Source organism: Oryx dammah, unplaced genomic scaffold, assembly GCF_014754425.2.
Source record: "Oryx dammah isolate SB20612 unplaced genomic scaffold, SCBI_Odam_1.1 HiC_scaffold_18, whole genome shotgun sequence".
NCBI lineage: Eukaryota > Metazoa > Chordata > Mammalia > Artiodactyla > Bovidae > Oryx > Oryx dammah.
The window spans coordinates 14013249-14035191 of NW_024070202.1; the positions used below are offsets into that span (position 1 = coordinate 14013249).

Genomic DNA, 21943 nt, shown 5'->3' on the forward strand with positions numbered 1-21943 from the left:
TTTGCCTTAAAAGAGGTATTTTTCTGAAACGACGACGCTCGTCTGTGAGGGGATTTATTTTACAAACATCGTGGAAGCACAACAGACGCTCTGAAGGATTTTATTCTCTAATCCCGATCTATAGAAAGTCGAGCAAGAGTTAAGCATAAGGAGGTCCCAAGTCTTAGGGTTTTGACTCCCACAACTTCAAGAGATTGGTTTCTGTTAACCATAAAATAAAATTTAGCATTCCTCAAATTGTTTCCACATAACTTATGAATCCTTTCACAAAGAAAATAGGTCTAAAAGCCTTCAAACTATGACTCCAGACTAAACAAAATTATCTCATTTTGATATTCAGAAAAACGGCAGGCATGGCAGTCAGGCGGTGCCCTGACGGAGTGCCTCTCTGCGAGGCAGAGCCGGCCCTCATGTCTCGACATGATGCTGGGACATGACACCCAAAGGGGGCTGTGGCCCCAGCTCTGCCAGCATGAGGCTGAGGGAAGGAGGAAAGATAAAGATCCTCCTCCTCTTTGGGGAGGGTGAGGCTTCCCATGCAGCTAAGAAATCATCCCATCTTCCGCAGAAGAGAGCAAATGCCAGTTATCTGTTACTCAGAACATTTCTAAGTAAGTACTCTTTCCAGCCTTCTGAAATGGTCTGGTTTTCTTTTTCGGTGCAAAACAGAGAAACAGTAGGTCAGGAACCAGTGCCGAAAAGGCAACCGCAAGTGAAAAGGGGCTGTGGGGCCTTATCAAGGCAACACCGGGAAGCATGTGCGATCCTTCTGCCCACCTGCCTCTGGGCTTCAGCCAAGTTGAAGGGCAGGGTCCCCTCCTCCAGAGGAGCAATCCGTTCGATGTCGGCCAAGGTCATGCGTCTAGAACAAAAAGCAAACGTAAGCAACAGCAAAACACAAAATTTAAGATATGGAATTTTAAAATGTTCCTTTTCTTGTTTCCCACATTTCAGAGTTACCTTTAATTTGGTTCTTTTTCTCCAGGCTTGCTGCCCTCCCCCTACTCCCACCTCCTAACCTCCCTTTATTAAGCTAATTAAAAGAAAAAAAGGCCAACTTACCCCCGTGGCTCATACAAATCTGCTAACTGAAACAAGATGTCAACTTCCATGGGTGTAACCTGACCAAATTTCTGAGCTGCCAGAACAAACTCCTCTGTATGGAAAAAGAGTTAAAAGGGAAAGATTCAAGAAGGAATAGCCACTAAACGCAGCATTAACTCAAGGCACTGGAATGAGCGAACATCACCAAACTTTATTATTAACAGTCACAGAATTCAAGTCAATCCAAATAGGGTAGGAATTTTTGCAGTTCTTTCATTCGTCTGGAAAGAGTGTGCAGAATGCTTGCTTTAATAGTGACTTTAAAAGGTTGGTGTCACCTGAAGGCTTTGAATAAATGACACCGGAAGCCATTCAAATTGTAAGTCAAGGAGAACCAGGAAGGAGATATGAAATTCCATACACATAGGTCCCAGGATATCATATTAATGAAGCTGTGGAATTCCAAAGGGAATTCTTGTTTCTTTAAAAAAAAAAATCCCATTAAAATGCTGATATCTTGATCAAAGATTGTCGATCAACACACACTGTCAGCAGTATAAGTTTAAGAATTCCTTGTGTACTTTCGAGGGTCATTTTAGAGGATGTCAGTTTAGTTTAGGTTTTATTAAGATTTGAAAATATTTCAGAAACTTTGGGGGCTTCCCAGATGGCACTAGTGATAAAGAAGCCGCTTACCAATGCAGGCAGACTTAGGAGACATGGGTTTGATCCCTGGATAGGAAGGATCCCCTGGAGGAGGAAATAGCAACCCACCCCGGTATTGCTGCCTGGAGAATCCCATGGACAGAGGAGCCTGGTGGGCTCCGGCCCAGAGCATGAGAGAGTGGGACATGACTGACGAGACGTAGCGCACACGCAAGACACTTTACATGGTTCCCTCATTGGAAGAAAGCCTTGGATTTATTTACAATGTGCTGAAAATTGTTTCATTTGTTTCAAAGAGTGGAGAACACACAATGGTCAATGAGATAGAAAACTAGGGATAGAAAACTCTGTAACATCAACTTTTGGTTGTCTTCTTCCCTCTAGTAATACTTCACCAAGATACTTGCAGGCAAGAATTCAGATTTAGTCGCACTCACCCTTAGTCACCTCCACATCTTTCCTGTTGCCGGCCAGAGTGCTGTAGATCTTTCTAATGAGTTCCATGTTGTTCAGGAGTGAGTTAAATCCATTAAAATAGGAGAAACTAACTTGATGGGATGTGGTACCTCCAGCAGCCTCAAGTAAGTTGAAAATAAGAGGGGGAAGAAAAATAAACAAAGGATTTATAGAATGAAGAAGATTCAGAAGTACGTATATCAAATGTTAGTTTGGGGAAGTAATCAAAAAAGCATGTATAGCAAAAAGTGGCCAGAAGTATTTTTCTTTCCCATTAAAAGAAAAAAAAAAAAAAGCTATAAATGATTTTTAGAAATAACTGCAACTAATCATGACCAGAACTTGTACTCTCCACACACAGGTCCTAGAAAACTAAATAAATACACATGTAGGATTATAACAACAGGACCAGTAGTAATTTACAGAGTTCAAATTTCCATTGGAAATGTTTTATAAGTTTGTTTATTTCATCTAATGAGCAATTCTTAAAAGCTTAGACATGCAGAACTGTATTAGATGCAGGCCCACATGTGTATACTTATGCACGCAGAACTGTTATACCAAAACATGCTATGAGAAGTGGTTAATCTAACAATAATATAATGATTTGTCACGTTACTTATAAGTAGTAATAAATAATCATTTAAGTACATACTTTGTATTGGTAGGATTTCCAGCAAACAAGCACATTATGATAAAATTATGAGATGTCATATGCTTTGATGGGGGTTAAGACTGGCCAGGACTCTTGATAATCAGAATTTGTAAGAAACCATATTTCTTCATGGGATAAGGGAAACAGACAGCATGTCCATTATACATGGAACTTCAGTTTGGGGTTTCAAATTCTATCCTTCCCTAACAAGGCAAGATATTTTTATTAGGAAAGCACTTCTTTATAAGGTAACAAGCACATAAATCTTCACTTCGTAAACGTTTGAAATAGCTGACATGAGAGTTTAGATTGGACTAGGGAAGGGAAGGACCAAGAAAAGGAGCTAGCATGCCAGAGTGGGAAGGCCTTAATTAGAACACCATTATCTTCAAAAAGAGGGACCAGTGAAAATAAAGAGGAAAAATGAAAAGCTATTCTGAGTTCTCACTTAAGGTAAGCATTATGGGAAACTCAGATGACGGTGAAACACTCAAAAAGTCCTCTCCCTGGGATTAACACAAGAAGTGTTACCACTGCACATGGGTCCCAAATCTAGGGGCTCATCACAATTATCCGAGAAGCTTTGGAAATTAGGTACGAGGACTTCCCTGGTGGTCCAGTGGTTAAGAATCTGCCTGCCAATGCAGGCACCACAGGTTCAGTCTCTAGTCCAGGCTGACTGCACGTGCCACGGGGCAACTAAGCCCAGGTGCCCGGAGCCTCTGCTCCACACGAGACGCCACCGCAACCAGGGAGCAGCCCCGCTCACAGCAATTGGAGAAAACACATACACAGCAACGAAGACCCAGCGCAGGCAAAAAGGAGCAACTAAATAAAGCTTAAAAAATTTAAAGGAAAAGAAATCAGGTCACCACTGTGGATGGTGGATCAGGAGGCCTAGGAAAGACCTCAGAATATGCACTTTTAATACCAATCCCTGATGATTCTTAAGCTCCGTGATCAAGGCTTGGGAACCACCACCATGGAATGTTCCGGGACACCCTCAGGGCCCATGAGAAGCTCCACAACAGAGGACAGCAGAGACCTGCCCGCCACATGGGCCACTGTTGGCTCAACACACAGGGTGCATGAGTGACTGAACCCAAGGCTTCGAGTTGCTCTTCTGCCGACTCCTCAGATATATATATGCACACTTTTTTTTATTTAATACATTTTCTTGGAGAACTTGTAACAGTGAAGACAAGCATTTGACATATCTCAAAATATAAAGCAAACTAATATGCAATTATATAGCTGTTTTTCCTTTTTTTAAAAAAAAATCCTAGTTAATACATTTCTTTAAGATATTTCATACTATCCAGCTAACAAATTAAGATACCCACTAACACTGACAAAGCACTTCCTGTAACTTTGGTAATGGATACCATCGAGCAAAGAAGAAAATGTCAGTACTTAAACAGAAAAAAAAACTCTACATAATTTATAAGACTTGTTCTTACAATTCCTTGTCTACTGAGCTTATGCCAGATAGAATAAATTATTTCATTAGGGCAAATTACAACTTGGGGGGAGACATAAACTGGGAGATTGGAATTGATATAGACACACTACTATACATAAAAGAGAGAATAACGACCTACTGCACAGCACAGGAAATGCTACTCAGTATTCTATAATGACCTCTATGGGAACAGACTCTTAAAAAGAGTTGAAACACAAATATGTAGAGCTGATTACCTCGGCTGTACACCTGAAATGAGGACAGCATTGTAAATTAAAGTATACTCCATCAAAAATTTAAAAACACCACCCCCTACTTACTGCCACTAGACATTCTTCTACAAAGGGCGTCAGGACGTGAGGGCGAATGGTGACCATGATGTCCCGGAAGTCAATGGCTGAGACTTTCCCAGTCCTGGCATTGTCCCTCTGCACAAAGGCTTGCTTGGCATGTTCCAGCTGTATCTCCTACAAAGAAAGAAGGTGAATGTATATGTATGGCTGAATGCCTTTGCTGTTCACCTGAAACTATCCTAACACTGGCTTCCCTGGTGGCTCAGACAGTAAAGAATCCGCCTGCAATGCAGAAGACCAGGGTTCGATCCCTGGGTCAGAAGATCCCCTGGAGGAGGAAAGAGCAACCCACTCCACTATTCTTGCCTGGAGAATTCCATGGATGGGCTACATCCAGTCCACGAGGTTGTGACAGAGCAACTAACACACACACCACAAATTGTTAATTAGCTATAACCCAATACAAAATAAAAAGCTTAAAGTTTGGAAGAAAGAAAAAAGGGGAAATTATTTGTATTTCTCAGTTACTATAAATGACATGTACGGATGTTGGACTGTGAAGAAAGCTGAGCACTGAAGAATTGATGCTTTTGAACTGTGGTGTTGGAGAACACTCTTGAGAGTCCCTTGGACTGCAAGGAGATCCAACCAGTCCATTCTGAAGGAGATCAGCCCTGGCATTTCTTTGGAAGGCAAGATGCTAAAGCTGAAACTCCAGTACTTTGGCCACCTCATGAGAAGACTTGACTCATTGGAAAAGACTCTGACGCTGTGAGGGATTGGGGGCAGGAGGAGAAGGGGACAACAGAGGATGAGATGGCTGGATGGCATCACTGACTCGATAGACATGAGTTTGGGTAAACTCCAGGAGCTGGTGATGGATAGGGAGGCCTGCTGCTGCTGCTGCTGCTGCTGCTAAGTCGCTTCAGTCGTGTCCGACTCTGTGCAACCCCATAGACGGCAGCCCACTAAGCTCCTCTGTCCCTGGGATTCTCCAGGCAAGAATACTGGAGTGGGTTGCCTCTTTCTTCTCCAATGCATGAAAGTGAAAGGTGAAAGTGAAGTCGCTCAGTTGTGCCCGACTCTTAGTGGCCCCGTGGACTGCAGCCTATCAGGCTCCTCCGTCCATGGGATTTTCCAGGCAAGAGTACTGGAGTGGGTTGCCATTGGTGTGCTGCAATTCATGGGGTTGCAAAGAGTCGGACACAACTGAGTGACTGAACTGAACTGATAAATGACTGTTCAATTTCAAATCAGGGTGAAGAAACACACATTATATCTTGAATTCCCGAGCCCCACACTTGTTCAATAGCACCCCAAGTCATTATCTCCTTCCAAAGAGGAAACTTTGCTCAGACTAGTGAATATGTCTTGAGAAAGTGCACCCCCCCCCTTAAATCTCTTACCCAAAGAAACCAAATCACTTCTGTTCGAGTCCAAAGACACAAGGAAAATAAAAACTAGAATGAGGCTTGGTAGGCTCAAAGAGGGCTTCCTTGGTGGCTCAGATGGTAAAGAATCTGCCTGCAATGCCCGACACCTGGGTTCGGTTCCTGGATTGGGGAGATCCCCTGGAGGAGGCCAGGGCCAACCCACTGCAGTATTCTTGCCTGGAGAATCCCCATGGACAGAGGAGCCTGGAGGGCTACAGTCCATGGGGTCACAAAGAGTTGATCACAACTGAGCAACTAAGCAAAGAACAGCATGCACGCAAATGATCTGGCCAAACCCTGCTTAGGTGATGCAAATGATCAAAGGAAAACCAGCTAAAAGGATGTTAACCTCTCCCCAAGGAAGAGAGAAAAATTCTTAATGGTAGCTTGGTTCACAAACACGGGATGTAACAACAGATTGAAAAGGGTGGTTCTGCTCCGGAAGGCACTATTCCTCTACGTTACTGGTGTCTGGGGGTGGGTGAAGCCTTTGTTATGTGGGCTTTTCTGAGCATTCCTCCCCTCTCTCCACCAGATACTGCAGCCCCTTTCCAAGGCCATGGCAATCAAGAATGTCTTCAGGGAGGGCCTTGCGTCCTAATTGAGGACCAATGCCCTAAAATTAGGAATTGGATGGTATGTGGGTCAGAGATGGCCAAACTGTGGCAGTGCCGCTGGATGTATGTTTTAATTCGTATGATCTATGGACGGAGAGCCCAATCGTAAGATCTCTTTTGATATTCCCGGAGATCAGTGTACACACACAATAAAACACAGCCTCCCATCAGAACCCAGCGTGTGCCACGTAGGAGGTGCATTCCTTCTGCAGAGACTCTTCCTCACAACACTCTGCCCATTTCCCAAACGGGCCCTTGGAGTGAGATCTCATCTCGATGAAATGAAAAAGCATCATGGATGAGGGTTTTGAGAACCTTAAATTGTTTCAAGTTCAATCAGCTTTATTAGATGATACTGAGGAGTTAATAAATACTGAAAATGATAGAAGCTGGAGTGAGAACATGACAGGTCGTGATTCCCTTACCTTTACTTTTGTGCAGTTTGAAAGTGTCTACAATAAAACCTTTTTAAAGACAAAACAACAATAAGAACCAGATTTCTAATTCTATGGAAAAGCCTCTTTTCAGTTATACCATCTGCCAGTGTTGGCCAGACCCATCCGTGCTGGAACTCTTGCCTGGGACCTAACCTTTCTAGTGCCTCTTCCACTCACTCCTTAAATGGGAGGCACCAATCAGCCCTCTGTCCTTGGGTCCTGAACCAACTCTCCTCTGCAAAGAACTCCCCTCCCTAGGTCTTCTTTTAAGACCTCTCATGGGTCTGGATTCCCAGATCCAAGTCTCTCACTCCTATCTTCTGCACCAGAATTCCTGACAGCTTAGAGAATCTACCCATGAGGGATCTTGTAAAGGCCATAAAATTCCGCGTCACTCAACATGCTGTTGGGTGTCCCCCACCCAGCCCTCAAATCCAGTCTCTCTCCTATGTCCCAAACTTCATTATTAGCATCTTGTTTTCCTGGTCATCTACCCTGGAAACTGGTCATTTTCAATTCTTCAAGCTTCTTTCCCTCAGAGTAAATCAGTTACTAAATTAAGTCACTTACACCTTTGAAAGTTCACTCAAATGCATCTTTTCCTTTTCATTCCTGGCACCACGCACTCAAGTCCTCCGCAGAACACGGCTCAATGCCACTGTGAGCCCAACTTTTCAGTCTAGCGCTCTCTCTGATCTCTGCATGCCCCTTGCACACATCAACAGCTGCCTTTAAGCATCTCCAACCTGACTCCCACCACCCTTGCCCGAACCCTTTCATCATAAAGATCTGTCTCCAAAGCAAGACTCTTGAGACACTACAAGGCGTTACTCTCAGCCTGGTCTCCAGTACCCAGGCCCAGCCCAGCCAGACCTTCCACACACCCAGGCCTTTGTCCATACTCTTTCCTCTGCCTGGTGCAGACCACAGCCTTCTTCTCTAGCTCCTGAAATCCTCCAACTTGCTGGCTCAAATGCCACCACTTAGGTAAATATAACCAGGCCTCCTAACTGAAAATAACTGATCTGATCACATGGTCTCCTGAGTGGCCCTCAATTATAAGACTTTGTCTTATTCCATCCTACATTATAATCAGTTGTTTGCATTCCTGCCTTTCCCCCACCTTCCTGTGCCCTGCTCATCCTCCTTGCAGCGTGGGCAGAATGCCTTAGATATAGTAGGCACTCAATAAACCACAGACGTATCATCAGTGATATGAAATTGTATAAAACCAATTGAGTGAAGAAATTACAATGTATTGAACAAAAAGGGGTCCTCTGTACAAGTGTCTCCAATTTATGAGGAAGGCTGGAACCAACTGTTAAACACCCTGTAGTGAAAAATGACCACAGTATGTATTCAATTGGAAGTAAATGAACAGAGTCTTTGAATTGCCAGACCCACTGCTAAAACTATAGTAAGCCAAGATTGCTCTCGATAATACCAGAACGTGCATTCAGTTATTTACCACTTTCCCTAGTTTATAACTAAAGTAGTCTTGGGGATCCTCAGATCATTATACCCAAAACAGTATCACTTTCCCTGGCCACTCCCCCTCCTCAGAGAGCAGGAAGCCACCACATTGAGACCGACCTGTCCGAAATGTTGAGCTGGGAAGCGGACACCCACCTGGGGGCTGATGCTCCCATTACAGGACAGGGGTGCAGTGGTAACGTGGATGAACACCGTCACCATGCACTTTGGTGCTCGATTAATTGTAAGCAGCAGGGACCCCGCAATCATTGGGGAAGAAAGCACTTTCAACCCTAACGAAGAACTTGAGAATGCATTTCCAACAGTTCTTAGGAGACTGGGAACACTATAAACTCCATGAAAAGCATGGAGGCAGATCCCGCAGTTCTCTATTAATAGCAGGAAATGGTGAAAACATCGAGCTATGTGTTTCCCTAAACTTAAAAATAGCTTCTGAAGATGGGGCCTGCCTTCTGAAGAACACCTGTTTATGTCATGACTGTTTCTTGCTCTAGGTAAGGAAATGAACACTATTACCTCAAACAATAAAACAGAGACAGTAACAGCATTTCGTGAGCAGGCATCACCTGCCAGACTGTTCTAAAGTACTCTGCAGTAACAGACTCATTTAATGTTCACAGCAACCCTACGATTTAGGAACCACTATTAACCTTACTGCAGCAGATGAGGAAACGGAGGTCTCATTGACAGGAGGCAGCAAAGCTGGCTTTCAAGCCCAGGCGGCCCCACAGCCCTGACCTTGTTCCTCATACCACACTTAGACTGCATGGGAGCCTGGATGGCGCTGCTCTCAGGAACTGGATTACAAAATACTCGTGACACTTAGGAGAGGATGAGCTTTCAATTTGCTTTTAAATTATTCTAAGGCTCTAGATTTTTCTGTTGCCAACTTTCATGAGAAAACAAGATAATTTCCAAAAGTTTTTCATTAGGGCAAAAATGCTTGCGATTGCCACAGCTGTCTTCCTAACAACAGCAGAGAACCTGGAAGAGAGAAACCATATCTACAAGGCCTTCTCCCAGCCGTGCACGCAAGCAGAAGACTGAGGAGGAAAAAGATCAGTAAGGAGGCCTGGGGGAGCAAAGACAGGGCCTCTATAAATACTGAATTCAAGAATGAATGACTTTTGAAACAAAGCCAGGCTCGCTACTTGTGGCAGAGGAACTTCTAAGTTCTCCTCTGACACCTCTACAGCTGATTAAGGAAAATGTAGTCCTATTCTGTGAGGGCTGGACATATCTGAATCCAGAAGGGTAAGGATGGGACGGAAAGCTTTTGGGATGCATGGGGTGCAAAGCATGGGTAGCTACTGGTCATTTCCAAATGAAAGGAGCCAGAATGGATCAACTCGTCCTGTGTGCGGGAGAGGGGAGAACAATGGGAGAAGCAATAGTTACATTCAAATATTTAACGGTCTAAAGGACTACCAGGTAAAAAGAAGTTAGACTGCCTCTCTGTTTTTTACGAAAGAAAATCAGTGGAGAGAAAATAGAGGGATCAGGTTTTGGCACAAAGCATAGAGGTATTTAGTCTACACAACTATTCAGCAATGAAATGGGCTACCTTGCAAAACAGCAGGTTCCCAGTCCCTGGAAATATCTGTTCAACTACCGGCTGAGAAACACATGTCAAGGAATTTATTTTAACTTAGCTTTATTTAATACAGGGGGTTGTGGAAGCAAGATGTTATGATGATAAAAATCTTAAATCTGGAACCGGAATGGGCAGAGCTCAAGTCTCAGTCGTGGTGCTCCAAGTTGGCAGGGCTTAGGGAGGAGTGTTTGAATCTTAGAATGAAATACCCAGCAACACCATGCCATACAGGGTGATAAAAACTAGACGTCAGGTGCAATAGGCACTTCATAAAAAGGAGCATTAATTTTGGTCAAAGTGAATGGTTTAAAAACCTCTCCAATCCTTTGCAATATAAGTACTTTGGAGTCTTTCAAAAAATCCCTAGTAAGGAACAGTGGTTCTGCTAAATTATTCTGAACCAGCAAGAGGGACAGAGAGATGAAACCCAGTTAGGGCAGAGGGTGACAGAAACAGCTGAAGGCCTGAACACTTCCTCCAGGCTGGGGACTCTGTCAAGAACTCCAGAGCTGGTATTTCATTCAAGTTTCACAATCATCCTGTAAAGTAATAACATCTTCATCTCCCAGAGGCACCTGAAGCTCATGGAGGTTAAGTTACCAGTCCAAAGTCACACAGGGAGGAGGAGGCCAGGCTTCGCTCTCTACGTCAAGGTCTTATCAGATTCCAAAACTGAGATTTTAACCACTAACTTACGCTGCCTTGGGCAAAACCTTAAGTAAGGGGATCATAAGTGATGTGGACAGATAACTAGAAAAGAGATTTTTAAGGAAAGTTTGGGTGGTGATTCATATCCAAAAATGGAACAAGAGTTTCTAAAAGAATTCTCACCTTGGAGAATGGGGGAATCTACCACAAAAGAAAATGCTTCAGGGGAAAGAGATGAGGTTGTTGACCATGAGGGAGAAATCTGGAGAGAGATGAGCCTAAGTTATAAACAAAAGTTAAGCAGAAACCAAAAAACCTCAGAGGCATGTGTGGAAGTATAAGCCTGGGAAATGCAGACAACAGACTTTTAGAAGAAAAATGCCCGCAAGAGACCATGTTTACCGCTATTCAGTGTAGGTTATACTTCTGGGACAGGTGCATTTTCCTACTTCATCATCTCAATAGCCTTCTAAGGTGGGGCTGCCCATCACCTCCACTTTGTAGCTGGAAAGATGAAGGAAAGGGCGGCTGGGGGTTACATGACACTAAGGATGAGGCTGGCTGTGCAGCGGGGTGGTCTGGCTCCAGAGCCACAGTCTTAACCTCCGCGGACTTCCTGTTCCTTTTAGGGGAAGGCCTGCCAAAAACCAGGAGGAAAAGAAAAAGGAAAAAAAAAAAAAGTTGTACCAATGGATGAGATCATCCTAGGATACACAGAGAGAGTGGGCAGATGACAGAAACAGAACGGATACCTACAGGAGTACAGACGATAAACCTGAGGGGCCTGAGACCCTGTGGAAAACCCGGAGAGCCAGGGGGAAGACAGCTCTATGGAGAATGAGGGCTCTTATCAGAAACAGGCCACGGGCGCTTCCTAAACGCTGCTGAGGGAGCCAGGAGGGACTGTGCAGAGAAAGGGGGCTCCTTCATCTAAAGCCAGGGCGCCAGCACACAGCTGGGCCGCGGCTTCTAAGGCGGTCCTACCCCTGCGCGTGAAATGAGTCTCCCTGTTTCTTTACATTTGCCAGTGAACTATTTTCTGTCCCCTCTCTTCTGGGGCATAATGATTAATGAACTTGCCTTCTCCTCTAGCAGCTTCCAGCAACTTCAACACAACCATTCAGAATGCTATAGGAAGGGGGGGAAAAATCAAACTCTTCAAAACTGCTAGCTGTACAGAAATAGACATATATAGGGGTTACACCACTTTCGGTTTAACATTCATGCTTCTTCTAAAAGTTCAGGCTTGTCATTTCCTTAATAATTTGCAGTTTTCAATTGGGTATATTTTGAATGCAGAAATGTTCTCTACTTCTATTCAGACACATAAGTTTGTGCTTCAACCTCAACAATGTATCAGGAACCAAAGAAGGTGGGGGGGGGTACAAAAAAAGACCCCTTTTCATTTTTTGTGTTTTGTACGGTTTTGAAATTAAAAATAAATATCTAAAACTTTAATAAAAACAGGGACTATCAACAAGGATTTGTATCAAATTTATACTGTTATGATCAAAAAAACTCCTTTTGAAAGTGGTGGTTTAAGAATTCTGAGGAAGATGCAGGTTAATTATTTATGAAAACGAAGAATAAAAAGGTGTAAAGAAGCTTTGCTTACAAAATATGGTATCATATTTTGCTCTATTTCAAATAAATTGTATATTACATCAAGTATCAGGACCTGTACCATTTAATATGTCAAATATCATTTTCATAATCCTGTGCTAACTCAGAGGAAAAAAATTCTAGTTAAAATAAAAATCCATATTTTTTAAACTGAATCAGAAAGAGAATCTGGCACTGGAGCAGGTAGAGAAAGCAGTTGTTCCGATCGCAACATTTTTCTGTGCTGCCCACATTCAGCCTAAGCAGTCAGACTTCCAGAGTTTGGGGTGAAATTTTATCCCCATTTCACTGGGTGGGGCCTCTGATTTTTAAAGTTGTCTTAAAAAAAATTAAAATTAAAATTAAAAAAGGGTCTTAAGAAGCAGTAATTATTTGGCATGTAGCATGTGGAACGGCCCACACAGCAGCACCTTGGTGGCAAACAAATACAGAGCTTTTCCATCTCAATTTCCTGGCTCTCCTGATTCAATGTTAAACTTCACAGTGGGTAACAGCTGTATGGTGTGTTCATTTTCACCAGGATGTTACTGTAAAAGCTTGCACAACAGGCCACTGCACAGAACAGCAAGCTGACAAACACCATGGCCACAACAGCACAATGAATTCTGATTTCCTGTGCCCAGAGAGCAGGAAGTGCGGAGTGAATGAGATGAGTCCTGCATCGAAATCTCCGAGTGACCAGGCTTTTCCCACACCTCTCATCACCCCTTGCCAAACCGGCGGTGGCTGCTATCTGGACACAAAACACGATCTCACCTCTTAGAAAGCTGGGAGCAAAACGACGTGAGCGACACCTTTACTCATTATTTCCTCTTGGATCATCAAGGGGTGCTGTATTTATGAAGCAGGACCAAAGCCGTATGGCAGATCCCATCTGGTCCAACTTAAAATCAACATAAAGAGCACATGCATGTTAAAAATGCAAATATAATCATGGTCTCTGGCTACTAAAGATCCATGGTCTAGATATTTTAATTAATACAGATGGCAAGCTGGGGGAGCCAGGGGAAGCACAAACGGCTTGGGTTACTCAGTCCTAAGCAAGGACTTGGTTAGCAGTTCACTAACTGGTTGAAAGAATCGTGGCTTCAGCAAGTCCCACTTACAAAGGATTATTTTTTGTTAACACAGTTCCAGAGCTTGAGAACTTGATGTTGCCGAGGTTGAAGGTTATGTTTCTTTTGTTTGGTGATGTTACAGTAGCAGCAGGGGGAACAGTTTCTTTTTTTTAACAACATAGCCTATTGTGAAAGCTTTGCCTTAAACTAGTATACACTGGGGCTTCCCTGGTGGCTCAGATAGTAAAGCCTCTGTCTGCAATGCAGGAGACCAGGGTTCGATCCCTAGGTTGAGAAGATCCCCTGGAGAAGGAAATGGCAGCCCACTCCAGTATTCTTGCCTGAAAAATCCCATGGACAGTGGAGCCTGGTAGGCTACTGTCCATGGAGTCGCAAAGAGTCGGACATGACTGAGCGACTTCACTTATGTATACATTGGCATACACAGTCGCAAACCTATGATGAAAAACATCTGATTAGGAGCAGTGAAAGTCTGGCCTCAAGAAGGACTTGGGAGCTGCCTACTTCCAGACCTCTGCTCTCTAGGACCAAAATGCCCATTTTACACAAAAGACTTGGGTTGATCTGTATGCCATGCCGACCCGTAAGCCAAAATACTGGTCAGTTTGATTTAACAAAGAACCAAAATTGTTCAGTTGTGTTATCTGCATGAATATGCTTTGGCATCTCACAAAGTTATCTTGGGGCTTACGTGATCTGAAGACAAAAGCTTTTAGGAATATGAATGGCTGATCTGGGACACAAGACACAGCTCTGAATCCAAGGTTCTAGTCCTAGCTCCACCAACTACGATTCGCCCCTCCTGGTGTCACCGTTCTTCTGACAAAAGGAGGACCTGAATAAAGTTATGATAAAACACTCATACCCTCATGATGAAGGCTTTCTGTTGGGGCAGGTAACTTCATGCCCAAACTCTATTGATGAGACAACATTAGAAAGAATTATTAGCCCCGCCCTCTCCCGAGTCAGCTATCCCATTTCTTGGCTAACGAATGGAATCCTGACACTAATATCTGGTCTCTCTACCAATTTAGAGCACTGCTAATTTCTGAATGAGTCCTCTTCCTACAGCAAGAGGAGGAAGGCCTCTAGAAACAAAGAAACGTCCTCTCTCCGTGAAACGAAGGAAAGAGAATTTTCTTGGAAATGCCCAGGTCTGTGGGGCCATCAGTAGGGCTTCTATGAGAGCCTAACTCCAGGGAACTGATGATGAGGTGGAAACAACTCAACCGCACACAAGTCACTGGAGATTATTGTGCAAAGCGCTCCTAACAGCCCTTCATCCACATGCTCTCCATCCCTCCCCCTGTTGCTCCCAACCTCAGTAACTCACCACCATCCGTCCACTTGCCCAAAGCCTAATATACAGGATAGAACCACAAGTTACACATATGCGTACCTGTCCCCATCCTAACAAACCACCAAGCCTGGCCAGGTCCATCCCTTTAATTTTTCTTGAAACCCATCTTCTTCAGCTCATCATTGTTACCAGCTGTTATACTGGAAAGTGGCCAGCTGGTCTCCCTCTCTCCGTCACAGGACTCTCCACTTCATTTTCTACACTACAGCCAGAGTGATCCTTCTGAAACACCTACCTCATCAGGTCTGCCTCTCTGAGCTCCCCATCAACCTTAGGATGAGACCTGAACACCAGATTCTGTGCTTTTAAACGGTCAGGGTTTGTCATCTAGATCAGCGTTTCTCAGTGTGTGGCCCTCGGACCAACTGGGACATCACAATTCAGGATGCTTGTCTGAAAGGCAACTTCTTAGGCCCTATCCAGACTTACTGAATCAAACTTTGTGGGGACAGATTGGCCCAGGGTGCAGCCTTTTAAAATAATCCCTTCAGAAAAAAATTTATATAAAATTTGAAAACACTGCTAGAGATTGAGGAAACTTAAAACCAACTTGTGTTGCACCTGTCTCATCTTGAACAAAATCAGAAAACTCCATGCTTCTATGTGCTCATCTTTCACACAGAAACAGTAGCCACTCAACACCTAAAGTGACTGTAAAGACCAACAAAAGCCAAAGCACTTGCCAAGTTGGAGAATGCTACAGGAGAAGTAGTTAACAAGCAACAGCTTTCTAGTCAACAAGGATTTCACAATGGGGAGCAATCCAAGATACCTGGAGACAGGAGCCGTTAGAAACTCCTATCTGCAGATTATTTTTAAACTGTAATTCAGTTCAGTTCCTGACTCTTTGCGACCCCATGAACCGCAGCACGCCAGGCCTCCCTGTCCATCACCAGCTACCAGAGTCTACCCAAACTCATGTCCATCGAGTCAGTGACGCCATCCAGCCATCTCATCCTCTGTCGTCCCCTTCTCCTGGCCTCAATCTTTCCCAGCATCAGGGTCTTTTCATATGAGTCAGCTCTTCGTGTCAGGTGGCCAAAGTATTGGAGTTTCAGCTTCAGCATCAGTCCTTCCAATGAACACCTAGGACTGGTCTCCTTCAGGATGGACTGGTTTGATCTCCTTGCAGTCCAAGGGACTCTCAAGAGTGTCCTCCAACACCACAGTTCAAAAGCATCAAATCTTCTGCACTCAGCTTTCTTTATAGTCCAACTCTCACATCCATACATGACTACTGGAAAAACCACTGCCTTGACTAGATGCACCTTTGTTGACAAAGTAATGTCTCTGCTTTTTAATATGCTGTCTAGGTTGGTCATAACTTTCCTTCCAAAGAGCAAGCATCTTTTAATTTCATGGCTGCAATCACCATCTGCAGTGATTTTGGAGACCCTCAAAATAAAGTCAGCCACTGTTTCCCCATCTATTTGCCATGAAGTGATGGGACTGGATGTCATGATCTTAGTTTTCTGAATGTTGAGCTTTAAGCCAACTTTTTCACTCTCCTCATTCACTTTCATCAAGAGGCTTAGTTCTTCTTCACTTTCTGCCATTAGGGTGGTGTCATCTGCATATCTGAGGTTATTGATATTAAATATATACACATGATTATAAAACACTATAAAAAAAATAACTGGAGGGGAATTCCATGGCGGTCCAGTGGGTAGGACTATGGCCAGGGCCCAGGTTCAATCCCTGGTCAGGGAACAAAGGTCCCACAAGCTGTGCAGTGAGGCCAAGAAAAGAAAAAAGTGACTGGAAACAACAGTAACACACACCCTGCTATGGCTTTATCATCATATCTGGCAACTAATGGGCAGGGATCAAGAATTCTAAATGTCCAATAATGCATGACTGTACATCCCCATTAAGAGACATGGCCCCTCCAGGAACCAAAACTGACTTCATAGCCACAGCCCTGGAAACAGTGCAGTGGAGTCTAAGTGATCATGGCACCGTATTGTTTGATTCCTCACACATCTGTGATCTTACGGAAGAAGTTAAGCTCCAGAACAGTTGTTCTGAACTCTTTTGGGATATTTCTTTGGTAACCTAATGAAAGCCATGAGCATTTCCCAAAAAACACTATCTGAAAATGCAAAATTTTACCCTAGAATCTGTTTATTCTTTTGCATATAATAGGGGAGAATGATCATAACCTCTCAAGATACTGGGGATGCTATTATCAGAAACAGAATATTTTAAAAAGCACTTCATAAAGTACAAAGATTGTTACTATTATTCCTTTTTTTTTTTTCTTCTGAGTGACTCTCACTGCTGACTCTACAGAATTATTTGGCAGAGAAGCTTAAGGGCCTTCCTTTCACTCTGTGCTCACAGTTACCTACAACTCCCATCCAGTAAGAAAGGGGGTAATGGATTTCAGGAGATATATCTTCAAAGAAAATATACAAGTGGCAACAGGCATATGAAAAGATGCTCAGTCACACATGAGATACTGCTAAGAGACTCTAATGTAAAGGCCTAGTCTCCTCATCTGTAAAATGAGGCTGTTAACTACCTTAGACTGGTATCTGGACCTTTAATTTTGTACTTTGGATGGCTGTTATAACCAGACTCTGAAACTATTGGTTTTGAATTGACACCTGCCTCAAGGGTTTATGCTACAAAGCGTCAAGGATTTTTGCTATGAAAGAGCACCTCCATAGGGTATACACTGTATATCTGTTTGCAATTGTGCCTTTTGAGCTGTCAGGCAGAAAAACACAGAAATGACACCCAGACTTCTACACTGTGTCCCGAAGGTTGTCATTGCCTCTGCACCTCTGAGTCTTTTGTACAAAGCCTCTTGACAAATCCTACATCCCCAGCAAGTATTTCTTGAGTTGGGTGGATTGCTCCATGCAAGTAACAATCACAGAAATACTCCCAAACAAGATATTCTATGCTAATATCATTTATGAACAGGAATTCCATCAGGTACAGGATACAAAAATTCCTCTGAACTGGTTTCTAAATATGCTGCTTTCAGTATATTAAAAACCCATTTTTCAACTCAGAATCATAAAATTACAGCTTTGCCCTAAGAGCTGAGAGGAAAGAGATGTTGGAAATGCATATAGACTATTCTAAAGTCCACACATATATACCCATACATAAAACTATATTCACAGGCTTCCCTGGTGTTCCAGGGGTTAGGGATCCACTTTACGATTCAGGGGACACACGTTCAACCCCTGGGCTGGGAAGATCCCACATGCCATGGAACAACTAAGCCCATGTGCCACGTCTACTGAAGCCTGCACACCTTGAGCTGCTGCTCCATAACAAGAGAAGCCAGAGCAATGAGAAGCCGGCAAAGAAGCCGGCACGCTGCACTGGACACGAGTCCCTGCTCACTGCAGCCAGAGAAAGCCCACACAGCAAGGAAGACCCAGCGCAGCCAAAAATAAATAAAACTGTATTCACATTCACACGCACACACCATCACTCATGCAGTTAACTGGAGATGACAGAACCAGGCGTAAAAAACCAGCAGCAGTGGGTGCAACAGTCTCAAGGATGGTAACAGGGCTGTAGCCACGTTTCCTTCTGAAATCCTTCCCTGTCTTGAGGAACAAGACTAGGTAGCAGGCTTTGCATCTCTGCTACTTGCTTCAATGCTATCATTTAGATACAAAGTACAAATGAGGCTTTGTACCTTGTATCTAAATGATACAAAAAGAGACTGAAGGCAGGAGGAGAACCGGATGAGAGAGGATGAGATGGTTGGATGGCCTCACCATCCATGAGTTTGAGCAAGCTCTGGGAGCTGGTGATGGACAGGGAAGCCTAGCATGCTGCAGTCCACGGGGTCGCAAAGAGTTGGACACAACTGTGCGACTGAACTGAACAAACAAGGCAAATTTAGTTCAAAGTTTCTCAAACTGATTCCCCCCTTTATGACAGAAAACAGCATGCCAGCTCAGCATTCAACCCACGCCCGTGACCAGCACCTCCTCAGACGATGCCCGGACGAGCATGTGGACACATGGAGCCCTCACAGCCACATGGCGGCCTGTAACAAACTCACACCTGCTCCCGCGTGCTGAAATATTTTTTAAATGAAGGGGGAAAGTAACTGACCTCGCAGAGAACAGCACTGTCCATTGGGCACAAACACGAGCACTTATATGAGCACAGGTAACACACCAGAGCATGAGGCTGCACTAGCTGAAACCAATCCAAGCCACCGTCTAGGACCTCGAGGCTCCTTGAATCCACAAGCGCGTCTCAGCTGACCCCACAGTTGCTCCTCTTCCTCCTCAGTTGACAAGCAGGGACATGCACGGTGGCAGTTCTTTCAAGACCCGGGCACCAGCCAGGGAGCTGGTGCCTGTGTTTTTATAACCTGCCCCAGAGCAGAAAGGCAGGCATCATGCTTAACACAGCAAGAGCCCAAAAGGCCACTGACATCTTTAAGAAGTTCCCTTAATCCAGAAAACAGTCCAAAGGGACAATCAAAGTATTTAAAGTTGAGGTCATTCAGAAAAGACTTCAAAGAAAGCATCTGAGTGGGGCAGTGGGAGAGAGACCCAATGGCAGACGTCAAAACTGGTAATACACTGGCGTTTATATCAAGTCATGACACACACATCAATTCTTTGAAATCTGGGCCTGGAGTGGAATCAAAAGCAAGGCCCGAATTATCTAGCTAAACCATCTTAACCTAGTCAAAGTTTAGCACTTGTAATCTTGCTATGAAGTCAAAATCATCCCATGAAAGGCACTGAGGGATGAAAGCGTTCACCATTACATAGAGAATGGAGTCGGATACAAGTGAATGCCTGCAAGCTGCAGCTGGAAACCTAGTCAGTAACCCCTGAGTCATCTCATCTTTGCCTCTGGCTCATCCGTATCTTGAGGAAGGCCCAGAAGAATCTGGGGGGCTTATAGCTGACTCATGAGTCCACATAATTGATATTTGCTTAAAGGGAAAGGTGATCATCCTTACTACTGCTACCATCCCATTAAGCCTAAAAGTTAATTAGGCTGTATTCCATAAAGTCAATTGGAGGCATTTGTCTCAATAGCATTATCGCAATTATTCCTCATCACAATGAACACCACCTCCTACCGCGCATGATGTCTTGCGTAAACAACAGCACAAACCTAACTCACAGGCCATCTCCACCTGAGTTATGTAAGCAGGTTTATGTTTACACAGAACTGCAACCAGGAATTCATAGATATTAACACGTTTTTTTAAAAAAATACAAAGGCATGTATTTAATAAATCTTGTTTTATATTTTCAGAGGCCGGGAAAATAAAAGCCAACTAAAAAGTGTAGCAAATTCTGCATATCATAATGATGCGTGTAAAAGTCCAAAAGAGAAAGCACCTATGAAAGTCAGCCAGTTATAAATGCTGGTGCCTAAGAATGGAGCCCACAAAACGCTGACTGCACGGTTACCGGGCACAGCACACGTGCGCCCTCGGGTCCCCGCCCTCCACCCAATGCTTCTAACCACTCCTCAGGGTTCCGGCAAGGTCTCAGGCACACAGGAAACAGAGGCATCCCGAAGCCCACTGCCATACCCACTGCTAATGTTACTAATAACAGAAGAGAAGGTGGCCTCAGGAGGTGGATGGGACGGTGGCTCGGATGAAAACGTGATGGAAAGTAAGAGAGCGGTAAACCGCCAGGAAAAAAAACCAATAAGCCATGACAATGTCATATACAACATGAGGGTTATGGTCAACACTGTGATAACTGTTACTACATGTGACCACATGTTACTAGACGTATCATGGTGGCCATTTCATAATGTATGCAAACGTCAAAGCACTATACAGTACATCTAAAACTAACGTAACCCTGTACATTAACTACACTTCAATTAAAAAAAGAAAAAGAGGATCTCATTGGCAAATTTTTCCTGAGGACCCAGAATTAAAACACAGCAAACCAATTCTTTTAAACAAGTTCTTTTAAACATTATGTCAATATTTAATAATATATAAATAAAATCAAATTGTTAGAGAAACAAAACAAACGCATAAAAATCTGAAAGGGTGGTTTATCACGTAGACCTACACATTATACAGATACTGATCTCTACTGACTAAACAGTATCAGAGGAGCACCACCTTACGCTTTGGGAGGAAAACTAAACGGCGGTCATATTTTGTTACGACTCTTCTGTTGGCATCATCAATGGCCCAGTGAAAGCACCCCAAAGGGGAAAGTGAAGAGCGGAGGAAGGAGGGACTGGACCGAGGGGCATGCCAGAAATGCAGACAACTCCCGCAGAGCTGAACCCCAGCTATGGATAGCATGTGCCCTGAACAGTGTTTCTCCCACTTAGCCGCACAACAGAAGTGCCTCAAAAGACTCCAAGTGCCAGGCAGGCCCTCTCTGCCCTTCACCACAGACACAAACACATACCTGACACACAGACTCTAATACCTAGAGGTGGGGGACCAAAACAATAATAGTTTCAAAAACTCCCCAGGTGATTCCAATATGCAGGCAAGTTTTAGATCCAATGTCTTGTCTATAAAAGGCTAATAATTCTACAGTTAGATGCTGATGATGACATCTGTCCATTTCTCAAGGGATAACAAAATTACTAGTAAGTAGTAGTGGAACCAGTCATAAGCCAAGAAGTCAAACTTGCCTGCCAGTGCAGAGGTAACAGATGTGAGTTCAGTCCCTGGGTGGGGAAGATCCCCTGGAGTAGGAAATAGCAACCCACTGCAGTATCCTTGCCTGGAGAATTCCACGGACAGAAGAACCTGGCGGGCTACAGTCCATAGGGTTGCAAAGAGACACCCCTGAGTGACTTAGCACAGACACAGTAGTGGAACCAGTCATAAGCCCAGAGTTCAGGTTCTAATTCGCCCCTCTTGATTTACATAACCTTTCAGCAGATCACTTAATTTCCAGGGTCCTCAGAGTGTATTCCATTAAGCATGAAATGGTTCTACAGAGTGTGTCAGAGCCTGTTTAACCCTATAGTTTCTACATACTAATGAAGAAATACTCCCGAATAGGATGGTTTGGCCAGCGTTAGCAAATTTGGATTGGGATCCTCGATTTATTTATTCATCCATTCTTTTTAACTTTTTACAAGAG

The 21943-nt window shown here is 43.8% G+C and overlaps 1 protein-coding gene across 3 annotated transcripts in view; it reads right to left on the reverse strand.

Moving 5' to 3' along the window:
* SLC25A13 (solute carrier family 25 member 13) overlaps positions 1 to 21943 on the reverse strand; it is a 232817-nt gene that overhangs the window by 82883 nt on the left and 127991 nt on the right. For all 3 annotated transcript variants that reach the window (XM_040260484.1, XM_040260483.1, XM_040260485.1), the window contains exons 6-9: positions 4604 to 4750; positions 2148 to 2286; positions 1063 to 1156; positions 778 to 862 (exon numbers count right to left, since the gene is read on the reverse strand). In XM_040260484.1, the coding sequence (XP_040116418.1) occupies positions 778 to 862; positions 1063 to 1156; positions 2148 to 2286; positions 4604 to 4750 (465 nt within the window). The remainder of the gene's footprint in view (positions 1 to 777; positions 863 to 1062; positions 1157 to 2147; positions 2287 to 4603; positions 4751 to 21943) is intronic.